Below are 19,606 nucleotides of genomic sequence, written 5' to 3'. Positions count from 1 at the left end.
TTAAGGTCAGTAGCAGCGAGTAAGTGGCACCACAAGATAAGGATTGCTGTAGTACATTGCACTGGCATGCTTTTAGCTAAACTCAGGTTACTCAATAGCACCCAAGATACCAACTGGTTAGGGGTGAATTAACTGTGAGAAGCAATTGTGATTCCATTTTACTTTGTAGAAATTAAGCTGTGGGTGCTATGTATCTTTATTTTTTTCCTTATTGCTACACTAATCGCAGGAATGTGTTTATTTTCAGAAAAACGGAGTTGCATATCTGATGGGTGCTTACAATCTGCTAACCCAGTAAAATTCTAATTTTGTACTTACATTTGTGGTCAAGATCCCTTTTTATATCTCCCTCTCCTTGGGTAGCAAATAAAAATCTCTGAATACTGGAATTAAAATTGGGAGGATTTTCTTTAGTATTTCCTGGTGTTCAGTATAACTGGCATGGAGGACTACTAAAATAGTTCGCATCTGCTTAATTTTAAGGTAATCTGTATCGAAAAGAAAAATCACTAAAAGAGGGTTTTCTGAGCAGTGGTTAGTACTCTGTCCAAAATACACTGAATCTTAATTCACAGTATCCTGTGAGAAGAAAGCTCTTTTAAAAGCAGTCCATATTTTCACATGACCTGCTTTATTAGTCCAGGGCTGCTTCTTGTTAGGATGAGATCTCGCTCTCCCAGCTTGCTTCTAAGTTTCCATTGTCAAAATGAAAAGCAAACAAAAAACCTTGTTAGGTTGCTGACAACAAACTGTTTGCTTTTCCTCTGTTAGTGGTAAGCGGGTGCAGCCTGCTGGGCAACAGAATTCTATCTTGAAACGTCCATTCTTTACTCTTAATTCTGGTTTTGTTACTTAATGATAAATAGTCAGCTGAGACAACTTGCCTCCATAACTTATCTTACAACACAGAGATAATTAACTTGTAGAAATGCAAAAAGCTGTAAGGACACTTCTGTTCTTCTAGGTGTTTTCATTAGTAATCACTTCATTGCTGGCTGACTTCTGCCCTCTTTTTACAAATAACCATGAAAACTAAGTGCTATTTGCCTGTCATTGTGTATTTTTTTGGCTTAGTGTCCTGCAGGTCCACCCCATTAGGCTTTGATTAAAATAGGCTTCTGCAAGCCGTAGCTCTAGCAGCCCTAAAGCAAATATGCTGAATGAAAGTTGTCCTTTAAGCTGCTTACGTCAGCTGTTGATATAGGACTTTCATGTCTTGCTATTAATTTCCCTTATATTTTCAGACTTGCATTTCTCTTGAGCAATTATCTTACTCTTTTTTCCTACTCTTCTAAGCATCTTAAATACACGGTAACTTTACTTACTGACCATATTGCCTGAATAGTACATTGGAGATCAATGACCTGGAAATTAAGCTGTTCTACATGTGAGTCTTAAAGTGATTAGGGCTGAAATATGGTGGGGCCCTTTTGAGTAGTAGTCAAATAAAAGATCTTTCATTGTAAACCTCTCCAGTGTCTTAAAAGCGTGCTAGTGGAAATGGTTTGGCAAGGACTCAGTGCCTTGGACAAGAGTTGTCTAGTCTTACCAGGCTTCAGCACATGATCTGTTGTTACTAAAAACGCCTAGTTAAATACTTGTATTCCTTGTTCTACTTTGGTTTTTTACTGTGTTTTTGTTTTTAGTTCAGGCTACTACCAAGTAGTAAGCCTAATCTGTTACAGCAATATGTGTTGTGTATCGCAGGTGTCCTGAATGGAGTGTTAGTATAGCTGTAGTCTGCAATAGCAAAACCAAGAACTCGCAATGTATTCTGTTTATTTCTATGTCTATATCTACTAAAATGTCTTAGAACTAGAGCTTAGATCTGGTCCACTCTTACTAATTGTGTGGAAACTTCTGGGGGGAGAAATGTGTGTTGCTGGCTTCTAGGATTAACTAGATACCTCATTTTAATGTGGTCACAGATTGATAATTTTGCCCCCAAAAAAACAGTGAAGATCTAAAGCATTAGATCTGTACTGTCAGGATCTCTAATCTGAGATCATCTGCTCTTTTTGAAATAATGGCTTATTGAAAGCAAAGATCCCTTGAAAACTTAATTTTGGTTCTCCTTGACATACTTGGATCTTGCTGTTCTTGTGGCTAGATTACTTTTTAAAGTTGCAGGCTTTCTCAGTGTTATTTTACAACACACATGGTCTTCAATCTGGAAGGATTATGGTTCAGCATTGTGTAAAGCAGATGTTTTATTCCAGTTAACTTTGTAGGTACCTGCTCTGTTAAGAACATCACAAAATAATTGAATTTACTTGCTTTGTTGGAAGCAAAACGGGCTCTACAGAATTCCAATAAAGAAAGGGAGGGAAGAAACAGATACTAAGAGCTTTTCTGATGGCAGCGTGTGACCTTGTATATGCTAAGAAAACTAGAAATGTACCATTAGCCATTTCTGTAGCTCCACTGGAGGCAGCAGTGCTGGTGCTGTCTATGATATAAGGGGTAGTGAGTGCATGGAGTGAAGACTACAATGTAGACTGTATGACTGCTCTAAGGGGTCAAATGGCAGAAGCTGTTACTGGGGATTGGAGATGAGTGGTGTGGGAGGGGGCAAGAAATACCAAGATGGAGAGAGTGTAAGAGACCCTAACTAAATCTCTTCTCCAGAGGGATTACACAGACCCTCAAAATGTGTTGCCAGTTGGAATGTTTCAGTCTTCTAAGATCCAGGTTATGATTAATAAGTTAATCCTTTTGTAATAAAAATTTGTTGTTGCATTGGATTTGCTTGACAGTGACTGTTTTCTGCTTGAGGCTTTCATGCTGCTGCTCCTTCCTTTTAACATCCTGGAGTGTTTCACAATTGAGCAACAGCTCTGAGCAGCATGTTGGTGGAATTATGGCGCTTGCTTTAGTAACGGTTTGCTCGCTGCAGTCTTCTAGTGATTCAGAGTGCTGTTGCCTGACTACCAGCCCTAATTATCTCAACACGTTGTTCCTATTTACTGTCACTTTCCAGGCTTCCTGTTGCTCAACATGTTGACGAAAAAGCTCTTCCTCTCTGGTCATGTTAGCTTGACTTTTCTTCAGTAACTACAGAACTCTGCAGAGGCCCTGTCATATACCCATTCAAGTCAAGTGAATGGCAGAAGCCTAGAACTAAAGTGTAATTCAAAAGCAAATGAATTAAAATCTATGTGGAGCCTTTTATGCAAGTCTTCAAGATGCTTTACTTTTAAAAATGCAGTTTTAATTTGAGTTTTATCAGCTACTATACAATTCACTTCAATGCTTCAATGAGACACTACTTGTACTTAAATACATTTACTTGTATTTACATACTTACTCACCAAAAACTTGTAAAACTGTTTTCATTTGTGTGTCTAACTTACTGGTAAAGAACAATTAACTTGGTTAAAATTCAGATTCTGGCAAAGTTTTAGTGTTCTGAGTAGTCAAACTAATGGATCTGCATCCTGTTTTAGACCGTAATGAAAAATTTTTTGAAACATTTCACTGCCGTAGCTGTTGTGACAACTTCTGCTTTTATTTGTGAAGCAAAAGTAGCAATGTGTTTCCCAAATAAATAGCTTGCTCCTTTAAAAGAAGAGCAGCCTTGGAAATGAACTTTGTACTACTTTAATAAAGATTCTTTTTCTCCTTTTCCACTGCATATTGCCAACTCATTCATGAACTACAAAACTACACCTTGGAAGATTGAGGGGTTTCAAAAATAGCTCAAGTCTAAGCAGTTGAACCTCAAGCTCAAATTTACTGGGTCTTGCAAGTTTGCAAGGTGTATGTGTAAATCAGTTAGTAATTTAAATCATTGTGTTTCTCTTGCAGGTCCTGGCCTGGTTTGAAGAAGGTGAAGAAACAATCACAGCATTTGTAGAGCCTTTTGTAATCTTACTTATATTAGTAGCCAATGCAATTGTGGGAGTGTGGCAGGTATGCAGATATTTTTACAACATCAAATCACAAATGTTTTGGGGTTTTTTCTTTTCTTTAAGAGGAAAGACTGTACAGTGTAGTGTCAGGTCCTTCATACAGTGCAAGTAATATGTGTTGCAACTTTAGATTCCCGAGAGTCAACATACCATAAAACTTCTGGACAGAAAGCGTTGAATTAAAGGTAAAATGAAAGTTTCAGAAGTATTGCCAAAAAGGCAAAGTGCCCATCAGTGTGTTTGGCCACATGCTGGTGAACATACAAACTAGGCAGTCCAGAATGAAGGCCTGAATTCAGGAGATAAATCAAATCTTGCAAAGTTAAAATCGATTGGATTGGCTTGTGGGGAAAAAAGGGGGTTTGTCCCAACTAAGGATCAAGGATCTAGTTCTGTTTCCTCTTGAGACAATATGTTTTGAGGCAAATATGTTTTAGTATGTTTATTGCTACATTTAATATGCTATTAATCTTCCTATTCAATTACTGCAGTACCTATTAAGTGTACATCTAAAGACTGCATGTCTGTCAAAAGGCAGAAGTTTCTTCTGAAAACAACATCTAAATACCATTAATTTTTTCCTACATTATCAGTTGTGAGATTAATTAGATGGCTTTTTATAAACTGTATTGGCAGGAATGTATTCTAACACTTCTTGAGATGCTGAAACAAAATTCTTCATATAACCTTAGTTTGCTGATTTGATCACTTCAGACAGAGCATGCTTTATTAGAATTGTTTTTCTGCAGATAAAGTATTCTAGGATTTTTAGGGTAATTTAAGTTCTTTGTAAGGTTGTTTTTGGGTTTTTAAAGGGGTGGTATTAATGTGAGATAATTACTTGCTATCTTAGCAAATTTTATGTTTCATGCTTTAAAAAAACCTAACAACTCAAAACTGTCCGAAACAACAACAAAAAAATAAGAGAAAGAGCCCTATTAACAGGTTAAAACATGTTAGAGAGGATCCTACACACTGAAAGCCACTAGAAATGGCATTGCTGCACATTCCTGTGCTCTGCTTTGTGCTAGCCTGAGTAAGCTGGCTGAAGACCAACCCTAGAAAAATTCAGTTTTTAGCAGTACCCAGTTTGCTGTGCAACTGCTAGAGCTGGTATGGAGGGAAGAGGTAATGTCGATCAAGGAGTGATAGCACTGCCCCCTTAAGTGTCATTTTCTCTTCAAATCTTCATAAAGCAATTGTGCAAGAATTAATCTTTAACTTGAAACTTTGAGTTAGAATTCTGCATGTAGTTAAGTATGAAATGTAAAGCTATTGGTATAGTTTGGGGCTTTTCTTGTGTAGTTGTATACCCTGTTGTAGGAATTAACCAATTTTTTTCGGACGCGATAGTGTGCAAAGAGTAATATCTACGTGCAGTGAACTTAATCTGTACAGCAATTCTGTTTCACAATTAAATGACTCATTCCCTTGTTTTAATGGGCATGGAAAATAAGTCACAGGTACATAGTCTCCACCCATAAATGTATCTGTTTCTACAGGTACTAGATGTGAGCAACTGAGTCATTGCCTTAGCTCTGCCCTCCTCAACCTTTCCTCTCACGTGCCCTTTTCCCAAAGTGCCATCTGCTAGTACTTCAGTGGTTGGCAAGATTGTCTAATTACCATAACTTCAAGCAGACTGGGAACAAAAAGAGCCTAACACACTGAGCTGGCTGTCCCAGCTGAATCATGTTTAATTCTTCCTTATTTCTCCTTTTTGAAGGAAAAGTTCCATTTAACTAACCTTCCATTTGTGGGGCTCTCTTTTGTACCTTTAAGGTTTTGGCTAATGTTAACTCTTAGTTAATCTACAGAAAAGCAGTATCAGCATTATTGTGCTGAGGAGCAGAATTAATCTAGCTGGTGGAATATGAGGCTAGTATTAATTTAGCTTTATAGGCCTGCACTGGTATCTCTGCACTGCCTGGCACTGAGCTGTGCCATGTAAATGTTAGTCCTTCAAGGTAGCTTTGGTAATGCTGGGTTTCAGCTGCATTGTTACATGGAAGTACCTAGTACCTCAACCTTTGAATTTCTGAAGATTAGGTTTCTGCTTTGACACATGCAGGAGGAAGTTTTTATTATCTGGAAAGGCTGGTATATATTCAAAGGGCAGACATTCTAAGAACTTATGTGCACCTTTACCGTTATCTATAATCATCAGGACTATATGACGTTTGTACTTGGCACTAAGCTGGAAAATAAGTTACTTCTCCAAGATCTAGAGAAGAGGTACTGATAAGCTGTTTGTTTCTTATGTTGTCCTTTATCTAGGTGGCATCACAGTGTTGATACCAATCTCTGGTAGTGTTTAGCTGAGAGAGCTGCACTTGAGATAGGAAAGCTTTTGTGCTAGTGTTAGTGGAAATAAAAAGGTTGTCATGTGTGTGGATTCATCTAAGTTTGTAGACTGTTGGAGACTTTGGGGAAGTTTGTATGCTTTAATTTCACTTCACAGTGACTTGATTTGCTGAAACAAAGTTGATAATATGCTGTTTGAGCTCTGTCTTAACTTGACCCTTGACTTCTGTCAGTAAGTGAAATTCAGTAGTGCTAGTCCAGTCCAGTCTGAGTCTAAGCTGCTCCAGCTGGTAAGGTACAGCTGAGACAAGACTATATCCATGAGTCTGAATTCTGCTTAGTGCTTTTTTTTTTTTGTCAAAACGCATCCATATGTTACATAGAACTCTGTGTGTGGCCTCCCTGTAACAAGACACAGTGGATATTCTTGATGGGAAATGCTGCAGGTGTGAATAAACAACTTCTAAGTTCTAAATGCCCACTAATATCTGAATTATGTTGTAATGATTTCCAGCCAGCAACCCCATAGGGGGAGGGGTCACATAATTTTCTGTGTGAATAACTGTAGTTGAGCCGAGTCAGTAGTATTCATATGATAATGCATTTGAAAAATCAGAGCTGACATACATATTTTTCCTTGAGGGCTTTTAAAATTACACATTTTTGCTGTCTTTTAGGAAAGAAATGCTGAAAATGCTATTGAAGCTCTTAAAGAGTATGAACCAGAAATGGGCAAAGTGTATCGACAAGACCGAAAAAGTGTACAGAGGATTAAAGCAAGAGACATTGTCCCAGGTGATATTGTAGAAGTGGCAGGTAAGGCTCATTTATGTGGTACATACATGCATTAGCATATTATTGTAAAATTGTTGTGGGGGCCTTGTCTTAATGATCTGAGGCCCCGGGGGGAGTTTTCAAAGTATATGCTTCACTTACGAACAGTCTTGCTTCTGTTCATCTGTAATTACCTTAAATGTGTGTTTGTACTGAGGGGATTGTTTTTCAAATTGCTGCTTAGTTTAATTGGTAGGTCTAAAAGCAAAGCATCTTAATAGGAGAGCAGGTTTTAACACTTGTCACGACTCAAATTTTATTCTCTACAGTCTGGTTTCAGAGTGTCTTATAACTTGTCTGTTTTCTATCACAAAATACTCTTTTCTTTGCTTTTAAATGCATTCAGTTCCCTTAGGTTCTGGAATGCAGAGATTTTTTTATTGTTTCTTTTAGTCACACTGTCCTTTATCTTAGGAAAGCTGATTTCATGTGAAGGATTTTTCCAACTCTTACGCTTGTAGCAGTAGTCCTTTCAACTTCTCTTTACAAATGTCTTCCTCTGTCCTCTTGGCTAGTATGACTGGCATGTGATATCATTGTTTTCTCATCTTTCATAATTCTTTAATGCTGCTTTTTTCTCTTATTTGTGGACTCCTATACAGCAATAGGCAATAACTGTACAAAGTAGAGCTTCCTATTTATCCAGTGTATAAGCATCTGAAGTACTGTGTCTTGTCTTAAAAGATTGGACTTTTGCATCAAGCTTTCTGATGACTTAGGTTTGCCCTAAAAGGTGTATCTTTATTTGGAAGGAGTGCACAAATAGAAGTATCGTATATTTATAGCTAAAACTCCTTCATTTTGGTGGTAATGCAAGACCAATAACTTTTCTGTAAACTGGACTTGTCAGTGACTTTTGTTTCTGATTCCTTCCCGGATAAAACTAGGTGGTTCTTGTTAAGTGTCAGGAGTAATTGCATGCTCATATCTTGTAGGTCATTGTCACCTGTTAACTGAATGATTGGTCCTTTGGGAACAGTTTAGGGTGTACATCAAACTACTTCTTTCCACTAGTGTCACTTTGCTTTTAGAGGTGGTAGCCGTCTCAAGGGGAGATCAATACATACCCTTAAACTTGACTTTCCTTCTATTTTAATTAGCAGGCAGAGAGAGTATGCACTCAAAATGAAGTTCGTATTGGCTGTCTGCCCAGCTTTCATTCCTTGAGAAACTTTAACAGTTGCTGAGCCCTGTCTCAAGCCTCCGTGGTGTGCATGGGATGATTTGGCTACAGCAGCCTTGGCTAGGGTAATTCAGAGTGTGGCTCTCATGAAGGCTGAAGCTAGTTTCCTCTTAGCATCTCTTGGTGAAGAACAAGTACAAATACAAAGTGCTGATAGCTAAAATAAAGGGTGAATTACGATACCTTGTCACTTACTCTGCTGTTTTGACTCACTATTACTGCAAAATCCCTGAGTTCTGCAGTGAGTTTTGTTTCAGCAGCTAATGTTTCTGTGTCCTTCTGAGGTGAACAAAGTGTATAAATTACAGATTCTGCAGTAGATGTCAAGTCCAAATCTTTACCCTGTTTTTAAATGTCAGCAATAGAATGGTAGTTTTGGAAGCAGTTTATAGCATGGGAATACATTGGGGTTGTGGATTTTTGGCACTTTAAAGCAGTATTGGTAGAATTGCAAGTTGATGACTATGTATTTTGTACTGGTTTGGGGTATCTCACTAAGGAAAAAAGCTGGATTTTGCTGCTCTGCCAGGTGTCTAGAGCACAGAAAATTTTCTGCTTGATTCTTTGCTGTCTCAGAAGAGGTAGAGATTGCATTTTCATCTTGCAGAAAAAGACAAAGCTAAAGTTGTATGTGAAACACCTTGGGGATGTGTGGGCTTTTACTTGCTGTATATTGTCAGTATCAATAAAATCAATTACTTGTGCCTTGAGACATCTCTTTAAAAGGCCCATGTCTGAAGGAAAGAAATGAATTGGAAATAAACCTCTGACTAGCATACCTATAATGCTAGGCTGTCTTTAACAAACATGGTATCCTATTTTTCATAGGGTTACTTTGCATTATTTTAAAATGTGCTTGTAGAACAGTGATAGTCCAACACATGTAGAACTGATGTATTTTTTAAAGGCAAACTCATGTGGAGAAACAAATTATCCAATTTTTATGACTGTCCTTTAAGATAGGTGGTCTAGCTTGTTGACTGACTGTAGAAGCTTATGCTGGTTAAAATTCTCACTTAAACTGGTGGGTCAAACAGTCTCAAGCTAGTCTTAAGCACTTGTCATATTTTTCTTATATTTGCAAATATAATTGCCTGCAGCTTCAAGTGAAGGTAACTAAGTGTAAGTCACGTGGGTGTTTAATACAGAAATGAGTGCTTCAGTGTAATATGAACTCTGATACTGAAACAATAAATTCTAACTTGTAGATAGACAATGATGAAATTTTAATTGTAATCAAACTCAGAAAAGCTACCGAGCAAGCAGAGAAGAGCAATACAGTATGTACCAGCATTAGTGTCAAGACCTGGAGGTGAGAGAGACTGTGTGCATGCCTGTGCCTCAAGTGCAAGAGTACTGCGATGGCCTTTGACATGGTGTTTGTGAAAAGATGACCATGTAGGGAAGTGACAGAGCACTTCATACTAGGATACATATCTGGGTATGGAATTCTAGGCAAAGTGCCAATGACATTTGTGTGTCCAGGCAAATATCTTTCAACCAAGTGGCATAAATAACCAGGTGATAGGTTTCTCCCCTCCGCTGATACCTAAATTTTGAACAACTTTCTACAGGTCTTCCATTACAAAATAGTTGTATTTAATGCTGTAACAGCTTTGTTAATTTAAAGTAGCTGTCTCTGTGTCAGACCCACATATAACTCATTGTTGTAGAAATTGGTAGATTGGTATTGCAGTTCGGGGGAAGTGTGGGAAAATATTTGCCTCTTTACATTGCAAGAGTTCCCCGAGAATAAGTAGCATTGAACCATTTCCAAAATCATTTGGCATTTTCAGTAGTTTTGAACCCATTATAGGTAATGCAGTTGGCTTAGCGTAGCCCAAAGACAGTGCAATAATGGTTTTTACTATTACTTTTTTATTCAGGCTTCTTAGGCTATTTGTAGAGTTTGACTGCATTCATTATATAGACTATTCAGCGTGCCTTGTGGCCTTCTAAAATAAAGCTCCTGAAAGATATTTTCTTTAATGGATCTGTCAACAGAGGAAACGGATGCTGGTTTATTTGACTTGAAAGGAATAGGGGGAAACTGCAGGTCTGCATTGTCACCTTGCAGTAAATATGGAGTAACCTGAATTAGATTATCCCTCCAGTGGTAGATAACCTACTGTCTTGGGTGTCTCTTGGGGATCAGTGTACATACAGATACTGCAGAACACTTGATGAGCAATTACTGGTCCTTATGCCTAGTAGCTAACAAATTCAACATAATGCTGCACTAAAATTCTGCAGGTGTACTAGCAGACACTGTAGTCCATGTTTGCTCAGAGACTGTGCAGACATGAATTTCTCAACTCTGTATGTTAGGAAGACTTTCTTCCGTGTCCACTTAAGCAGCGATGGTGGAAAAGACATTGTACAATCAACAGGAACTCTTTGGGATGAAGTTGGGGTTACAGGCTTGGGATGTATGCCTTGAATTTGCTTGCAGATGTCTGGTGGGCATAGTTCTCAAACTGTAGTGTATAAGGGTTACTAAGCTACACTGTTTGTTTCTTAGAATTGATGAACTGAAAAAAATCCAGATGCTGTCCTCAAATGACTTTTCAGTTTGCCAGTCTTAAAATGGATTATCGTGCTGCTATAAAAGCTTAAGTTTATTGGAGGATGCATTCTAAATTTGTAACTAGTGGCTATCTTAATAGATTAAAGATGTCCTTTGTTTTAGTTGAGTTTTTGTTTGCCTTGGTTAAAGTAACATTTTAAAGAGAAACTTGAAACAGCACAGCCTTAGTTCTTAGCAGTTTTGTATGACGTCTAGTCTCACAAATTGGGATAAACTAGTTGCAAATCATTTATTTTTAAAGAAGCACATTTGGGAACAGAAATGAGCTTTGTTCACTTCCATTGTATTTTCCTGTCTAAAATGTTTTAGGTACAGCATATCTGACTTTCTGTAAAGTAATAAATGAATGTTCATTAGTTGTAATCTGTAAGTGACAAACTGGAGTCACAGTAGCTCCTCTTTTCCCTGAAGTGCTGAATGATGGTTCTTTGTCATCTGTTGTTATATCTGTAAGTACTCAACAGCTTAAATATGCACAGAGTTCCTAGAAGCTGTTGCTTATTACATTAGTGTGTATTCCAGAAGACTTAGTTTTAAGTTTATACCTGGCATAAAATATGCAAGAACTACTTTCTGAGGCCTTTAATTCTTAGTGCAGAGCACTTCAGGACTCTTTCTAAAGTATAGATGCCTTATAATTAAGGAAAGATAAATTTTGGGCTGAAGAAGATTGGGAAGGAAGGTTTTTAAGGTGAATTACATTGAACTCCAGTGTGGTTATGAAGAGCTACAGCTTCTCCCTGATAGTATAAACAACAATCATCGATGTTGCAGATCTTATTCCAGTCCTTGTGCCTGAGTTACTTTTCTAATAACTAGAATTGATTTTCAGACTCCATGCTAGAGATGCGGGTTTACTATTTTCGGAGAAGTCTTGAGATTGGAAAAAAATAATGAAAAGGATGGAGTAAGACATAAGTCCAGAATGGTGACCTACTGGAGGCTGTCCTAAAAACATACTGCTGAGAGCATCTCTTGATAAGAAAAAAAGTTGATTATTGCTTTTTCCATTTTTTGTCTTACCTAGTGCAAATTGTCAGGTTTGTTTTTTAAAGATTAAGCATGTATTTTGCTTTTTTCATAAAGTACTGCTTTTGAACCAGAAAAAATACAGAAGTAAGACCAGTGGTTAATAAATACACATATGAGTAGTGCATAAATCTGTGGGCTTCAGTGAGCGTTTTGACTGTCAAACTCTAACATACCAGAGGTGGTTTTGAGATAACCGGACGCAGTCCAAACTCCATTCCATACTCCACTGAAGTCTGGAGTTACGTGAGGTTCAAGTCAGTGCACAGCCAAAACTTGTATCACGTTCAACACACATTTGAAAACTTATGAAACACATCTTCAATTTTTTTCCCTATTATTATAGCATTTTCCTCCAGAGTTGCCAAACTGTTAAGTAAAAATAGTGAAACTAATTCTGTTTTAATTGTTTGAATTCAGAACATAGCCGATGTTCTATACTCTGACTAGAACCGATACCACAGTGGAGTTTTATTATAAGCACAAATAGTACTGAACAAAATGCCTGAACATCAAGATAATGTTCTGTTAATACCATATCACCCTGGCAAAGCAAGCATTTTTAAGTCTAAAGAAAACCTGCACTTGGAGTTATGCTGCACTTGAGAATTTTTACTATTCGTTCTTGTGTTGCCCAAATGCAGCTTAACTTGGAAATAGGACTTCAGCTTTGGTGTGAAGATGTAGTTGTTCTCAACCTGATCTGGCAACAGTTGAAGCTTAACTTACTGGTTTGCTCTTTCTGCTGTCAGATATTTTTATAGGCTGATCACAAGAGTTTTCAACCTAGAAGACCATGTTACCAATAGATCTACAGATTAAAGCTAGACAAATTCAGATTAGAAATAAGTGCAGACTTACAGACAGCGTACCTGTCCATTGGTACATCTTATTTAATGTTCTGGTGCCCTCTTCAGAGAGAAGGACACTAGAATTAGGTTTTTACGGAACGAGAAGAAATAACATAGGAATAATTCAAGTCTTATGTGCTGTTTAATACAATGTATAATTTTTCCTCAATATAACCCTCAGTTCTGTCCTTAAAGTATTTTGCTCCCATTTCTGTCTTTGGTGTTCATTGATAAGAATGCAGTATGTCTAGGTGTTTTGTTTGAGATTTAAACTTCTACCTCTAACAGTTCTTAGAATAATCACACTTTTGTATACACTGCACAGTAAGCTCCGTGGATCTTTTCTGTCTGTCCAGAATGCAGATCAGCATATGATAGAGAAGGCTATTTCATGAATGTTGTCTAATCTGTAGCATGCATCATAAATGCAAAGAATGAATGTATTCAAATGTATTGTTCTGTCATCTTGGCAGTAAAAGCAAATGCTGTTTTACTAGCCTGGTTAAAACTGAATGGACTGGTGCTATTACAATCTTTCTCTTGTTGGAAAATAAATCCATCTTACTGGTTTGGAGTGGACACTGACTTAAAGTATATTTCATAGTCACTCTTCTAATTTTGACAATTTGATACTCTCGGCCTTGTATGAAAGCGTAGATGGACTTAATTTTCCTGTTTTATAGAGCTTCTGATTTTTGGTAGCATTTTATTATACCCTGTACAGGAAGTGTTAAATACTTAAAACCCGTTATTATGGAAGAAAAATTAAGTTTCTGATGGTCTAAGGAAATCAAACACAATGGGAAGACTAGATTGTAGGCATACAAGGGGGGAAGAGGACCTAAGCTGAGCTCATGTTAAGGAAGTTTAATATTAAAAACAATTGTGCTGCAACAGCTATACTTCTAAATAGAAGCAGTCCATTCTGTTCAGGTGTAAGTTTTAACTATTACTGTCCCCCAGCAGAAACAATGCCCAGTTCTGGTTGATCGAAGTATGGAGCATCCCATATGTGTTATTTAAGCCTACTCATTTCAATTCTTAAACCTTATGATGATACCCATACTTCATGTAGGAAATTTCAGTTGCCTCATTTTATTAGTAAATATTCACACAATGGTGTGTCTTCTAATTCAGAGGCTAAGAAACTTATTTTTGGGCAAGAGAGGGGACTTAGAAATAACTGACTCTTCAAGAGGCTAAAGACTTCATTATAGGGAAAGTGGTTTAAATAACAGTACCTATAATAATATGTAATGTTGAAACAGTTAAAGAAAATAGTTGCTAACACTTAATGTTTTCTGTCAAAAGAATCAATACTGATCCCTTTTTGATGGTTAAAAAAAATTTATGGTGTATTTTGAATCAGAGATGTTTTAATAGCGGTGTGTTAAGTTACATTTGTTGAATTTCATAGTATTTGTACCCTAGTCTGATGAAATTAGAGCATCCTAATAAAGCAAGAGAAAGACCATAGTGTCTTAAAAATCAAAATACATGGGATGTTTCAACAATGAACCTTAATCTATTAAGACACTTAAAAGGGGGGAAATGTTAAAATTTTATACTTTTTTTTGTCCTCTCCATTTGGTGTTTTATGGAAGCTGTTTTGGGGATGTTTTTACTCACTTTCAGGAACTGTTGTTTGTGTTCCCAAATTGTTCAACCATATGTTGAAATAGTATCCCAGTTCTTCTGAACTTGCCTAAAAAAAGTTACAAAATTGAACAGTGGTGGGATGGTTTAGAGCTGTACTGATAGTCTTTATTGCAAAAGTTCAGTTCCAACCCCAACCAGCTGATAGCAGATAGAGGTCGACACTAGCTTTGGTTAATGATAAACATAAATAAGAAAGTGTTTGGTACATGTTGTATACAAAGAACCATTCTGACTTCTGCAGGAACAATTACTTTCATTTACTGTGATCACTTAGATGGGCTTTTTGCGAACAGCTCACTTTGTTAAGAAGATGAATTGTTCTTGTAACGCTTACATTAACATAAAAAGGAAGCAAAACTTCTCACTTCTTATAATGTACCTGTCTGTAAACCTCCTCTTAGTAAGTCTTCAGTTGTGGGAGGGATCAGAGGCAGTTAAGAGACCTGATAATGGTGTTCAAAGTACACATTTAAAGTAGTAGTTTTGTTTTGAGGACTCCTGTATATATCATAGCGGCTTTTGGGGGGTAAAGTTAATATTGCTTCCTGAGCCTGCTGTCACCAACAATTTTGATTAGAAGATCTAGAATATTGTTTGAGACTTGAAAGATAAGTACAGTCCTGTTGTAGTCTAAAGTTCTTCGGTACCCAGATGTAGCTGAAAATGTAACAGGGACTGAAATCCACACCGCTTTGATAGTTTGTTTTCCTTCCAGCTTCATTGTTCATAAAACCTGTGCCCCATCACTTCTGCCCATCTTCCTGGGCTGCTTAAATCGCAGGCAGATCTAGCATACAATACACTAATAGTGCATTTTGGCTGTAGAGGTCTCTGTGTCTCAAGCCATATTCTGACAGAATTCTGAAGATAAAATGTTTAGTATTACTGCTATCTTGCAAACTGATGAAGTAAAAGGGATATCAGTGCTCAAATGAAATATCTAGATAATAAGTTGATCATTTCAGTCCAGGATTTGGTCACTGCCAAGTATTAAATTGGGACTAACGTTGCTTAATACATTCTATAATTGAGGTCGATTTGGAGACTTGAATCATCTTCTCTTTCAAGGTAACTTTGCAAATTGAATAGGGCAGTCTGTATGCTGGATTGTCCTTTAAAGGCTTTTATTCATGAGGAAGCCCCTTCATGGGGAACTGCAATCATTTCTGCAAATGCACACCTGATTACCTGATGTGCTTTGATAAGTAGGGTTGTACTGTGCTTAAAATCGAACTTATATGTAAATGACTGTACATAGAGAGCGGAAATTGACCTATAATGTTGCTACAACACTGGGAGGAGTAAGAGAAAATGTGGGGAGCTTTAAACTTGAGAAGAAAGGCTAGAGTGTTAGGTATAATCAGTGGGAATCTTGGCAAGATAACGTTGCTAGTTACTTATAGGTAACTGAAGAACCCAGTATTTTCAGATACTAAACTGTCTGTATTTTCAGTGAAGGCCTATGGCTTGCATAAAATGATTGACATAAACTTTAAATTCATATCGCAACTAAATGCCACTCCAGTTTCTATCAAGGAGTGGAAACTGTAAATTGTCTGCTTTGGTATAGACTCGTGGACTCGTGCACAGTTAAATAAAAAGGATTTCCACCCCCCCACACCCCCTTACAGAGACCAGGTTGTTTTGAAATAGATTCCTTTATTGTGTGCTGAAGTTCAGTATTAAAATTCTGAAATAGTATTCTATGCATGAGTAAAAGGATTCTATGAATAAAGCTGTAATGATTTGAACCAAGTCCTGCTCTCGTTCTTCCATGAAGCAGTCAATTTTATAGTTAGAAGGGCTGTTTTAATCAGCAGTTAAGTATTTGGCTAAACTGTGCTTTAAGAACATGTATCTGGGCAGTTTTGAAAGCAGCTTATTTGATTTCTTCAGAGCTGTTGTAGAAATCAAGTGACTATTTAGCATTAAAAACTTTGGTTAAAATAATGGATGAAAACACTTCCACAACTGACTTGGCATTTTAGACTTAAAATGATGGGATTATACCCGTTTAGACTGTAGCAGCTCTGTATTGAGCAATGCAAATACAAGAAATTAGAAGGTGAATATGTATTTGAAGCCTTGGGTAATACTTTTACTGGTTCTGTGGACTAAAATGTAATTGAATTAGAAAAGCCCCCAAAAAGCAACAAAAACCTGCAATTTCTTTCCTGTGTTAATGTATATGGGGAAAAAAAAAGCCTTCTTGTAGATGACATCTGCACCAGACTGCTCACTAAAACTTTCCTGTGGGTTCCTATCTATCATAGGATGATTTCCTATCTATATTCAGTTTCAGTTATGCTCATGAAAGTATATTCAAGACTATAAATTACTTAGTGTCATAGCTGTTACTTTGCAAAGAGCTGCTTAAAATAGTTCTGCAACTGACCCTGATGTACAGCTTTCCTGCCTGTTGGAAATGCCTTGAGTAATGTCCTACAGCCTTCTCAAACAGAGATGGTGAGTGAATATGTGTCTTATCTTTAAATTGTTGCGATAAACTTGGAAAGCTGCAGTATCTTCATAAATTCAACACTTCAGTTCTGGTGATTTGGGCAACTGATAACGATAGTAGTAGTTTTCATGGAAATATTGATGCTTGAATATCAATAGTCTACCAGAGCAGAGGTCTGTCCTAGTACTTCAGATCTTGTGAATATTGTATTTGAGTTTGAATAATGTAGAGCTGTTCAGAAGAAAAATTACTTCCAACTTTCAGTTGGAAAATGACTTGTAAACTTTGCCATATGTTCTGTCCAGTTACTTGAATGTTTCAAGATTATTATTTTTTTAAAACACTGCTTTTTTGTGTTATGGAGTGTTGTAAAATGTGGTAGTGTATTTGAGTTGGCTGTAGTTTCCCAGCTGCTTTAAGTACTTTGAAAACGTTTATGCAGATAGATAGGCGTTATACCACATTGCACTGAGGTATTAGTCTGTTGTTCAGTGATATCTGAAAGCCAGCTGCTATTATATGTCTGCACATAAACCTCCTCATGACATCAGGGGAGCATATTGAATAGTTTTGCCATTTTTGGCCTAGGTCACTGTTTGTCTAATGCTATTTTCTCTTGCTGCTCAAGGGCATTGTGGCTTAAATTAGTTTTCACTTGCTATAATGATACAGAAAGGGAGTTTGTGTTTATTTATTGGATCCCTTCATATACGTACACTTACAAAAACACACTTTGAAGTCTACAAGCAAAACTAAGCAATCTTTGCTGTTTTTAATGGATAGGGTTTCTTTGACCTTACAAAAAGTCACGTGGTGCAACTTCACTTGAAGTTTGAAGTAGCACTTAAGTCTCCTCTTCAGCATTTTGTTCCTGTGTGAGTGATTGTATGTTCTAAGGCTATAACACCACTGTGGAGTTTTTCATGGTATTATTTGTTAACGTGCATTATTGCTGTTAGTTGCATAAGCATTTCCTGCAGGAATTGCAGCTTGCTTTACTTTTACTGCAGGGACTCAGAGTCCATCTATTAAGAAGAACAGCTCTTTTTAGCTAGCTATTCTCCCTTCTTTCTTTGCATTATTTTATGATAAAAAGTCAGTTGACAGTTGAATGCTTGCAGAGTTAAATTACATTAGGAATAAGTTTGATATGCATTCATTAGCAATATTGACATGCAGAATGTAGAAACCTCCCCATACCAGTCAGAAATGTGACTCTTACATTAATATGCTTTAGCAAGTTAATTTGCATGCAGCCATTTATTTGCAGTAGTCACAAAATGGTGGAGCTTTAGGTTTTTTCTTAAAAACTAGGAAGAGCTAGATAGGAGAAAATAGGAAGGTGAAAGAATTATTTCTGGGATGATACGAGATGCTGGAGCTAAACTGGCAGCTGACTTCATTACTCTGTGCCATCTTGAGGAGTGTGCTGTTAACTTCTTGTATTGTCTGCTGCTTTGGTGTCTCAAACACTTGCTAGTGGAATTTTTTTGGTTTGTTTGTGGGTTGTTTTTTGTTTTTCTCCAGTGTTGTCTTCTGCAAAGTAGAAATATATATGACAAAATAGCATAGAGTTCTGCAGAAATTTTAACTGGTATATGGATTGTGGTATATTTAATAGAGTAGCATTACTGAGAAATAAAGCTAGTGTATGATCTGAAATAAACTTCCAGCTCTGAAACATCTGGCAGTATTCAAAGTATAACACTAAAAGAGCAGATTTGCAGAAGCATGTTATTCTCACAGTTGGTGCCAAAGAAAAGGAAAGTACAACTTCGTTTAGTTTCTAAATAAATAAATGTGGATAACATTCTGATCATTGGAGAGCAGAAGACTGACGTTGAGCATAGAGAAAACAACCAGAAGACTTTCCAGGACAGTTGTTCTGAAAAGGAAACTTGATTCACCTTAGCAAAGGGTTTTAGTAGTTTATAAACACATATTCTGAAATTGGCATCTTTCTCTTGAGAATGTTTTCCCTTTGTTGTCAAGTGGTAGTCATGTGATTAGAAAAACAATCCAGTGATTTACAACTTCTTTGGTTAGGTAGGGGTAGAGGTCTTGAAGACAAATCTAAATTGCCAAAGTAATCATAGTCATCTGAACAGTTACTGGAAAATCGTTTTCCTGTCTGATAGAGGTAAAAGTAAGCTTGGTTAGCAAACTCTCAAATAACAAAATTCTAACTTTGTCTTGTTCATTTCTTTGTAGTTGGAGACAAGGTTCCTGCTGATATAAGAATTACTTCTATCAAATCTACAACTCTAAGGGTAGACCAGTCAATTCTCACAGGTATAATTTCTGTGAATTTTGATAATTGTGTGCATAATGGGAAGTGCCTTTTCATTGTTTGTTTAGAATAATCCATTAGAAAAAAGCCTGTAGCTAGTCAACTACTATGTTGCATTCAAGTGCAGTAAATTTCTGATCTAGTAACTTAACTCTTAGTGCAGCTGAATGTGTTGCTTCATCATTGGCTTTACATGTTCACTTTAGTGGGGTGAACGTTCTTACTGAGACTTGTAATGCTTTTCTGGTCTTCCCCCTGACTCCCAAGAGACACACACTAGTAACTTGTGGGGAAACTAAAATGAAAAAAGTTAAGACTTTTTATTCTAGTTTATTCAGTCTTCTAGGTTTGAACATTTTGTCACTCATCAAATATGAAAGTATAGAAATCTTACTAAATGTCTTCTGTAACAGTTACCCATTTTCAAAAGTTACTCTCTCTTGTGAGAAAAATACAGGCAGCTTTTAAACTGCTGTTACTAAAGACTCAGTACACTG

General features: G+C 36.9%; 1 protein-coding gene across 3 annotated transcripts in view; it reads left to right on the top strand.

The window, feature by feature from the left end:
- ATP2A2 (ATPase sarcoplasmic/endoplasmic reticulum Ca2+ transporting 2) overlaps positions 1-19,606 on the top strand; it is a 48,735-nt gene that overhangs the window by 5,552 nt on the left and 23,577 nt on the right. For 2 of the 3 annotated variants that reach the window (XM_009816986.2, XM_059827629.1), the window contains exons 4-6: positions 3,808-3,912; positions 6,893-7,031; positions 19,031-19,111. In XM_009816986.2, coding sequence (XP_009815288.2) covers positions 3,808-3,912; positions 6,893-7,031; positions 19,031-19,111 — 325 coding nt within the window. The remainder of the gene's footprint in view (positions 1-3,807; positions 3,913-6,892; positions 7,032-19,030; positions 19,112-19,606) is intronic. The other variant, XM_059827630.1, reaches the window with a different exon arrangement.

Source organism: Gavia stellata, chromosome 21 (genome assembly GCF_030936135.1).
Source record: "Gavia stellata isolate bGavSte3 chromosome 21, bGavSte3.hap2, whole genome shotgun sequence".
NCBI classification, from domain to species: Eukaryota; Metazoa; Chordata; class Aves; order Gaviiformes; family Gaviidae; genus Gavia; species Gavia stellata.
The sequence above is the reverse complement of the archived record's forward strand: the minus strand, read 5'-3'. Positions and strand labels throughout refer to the sequence as shown.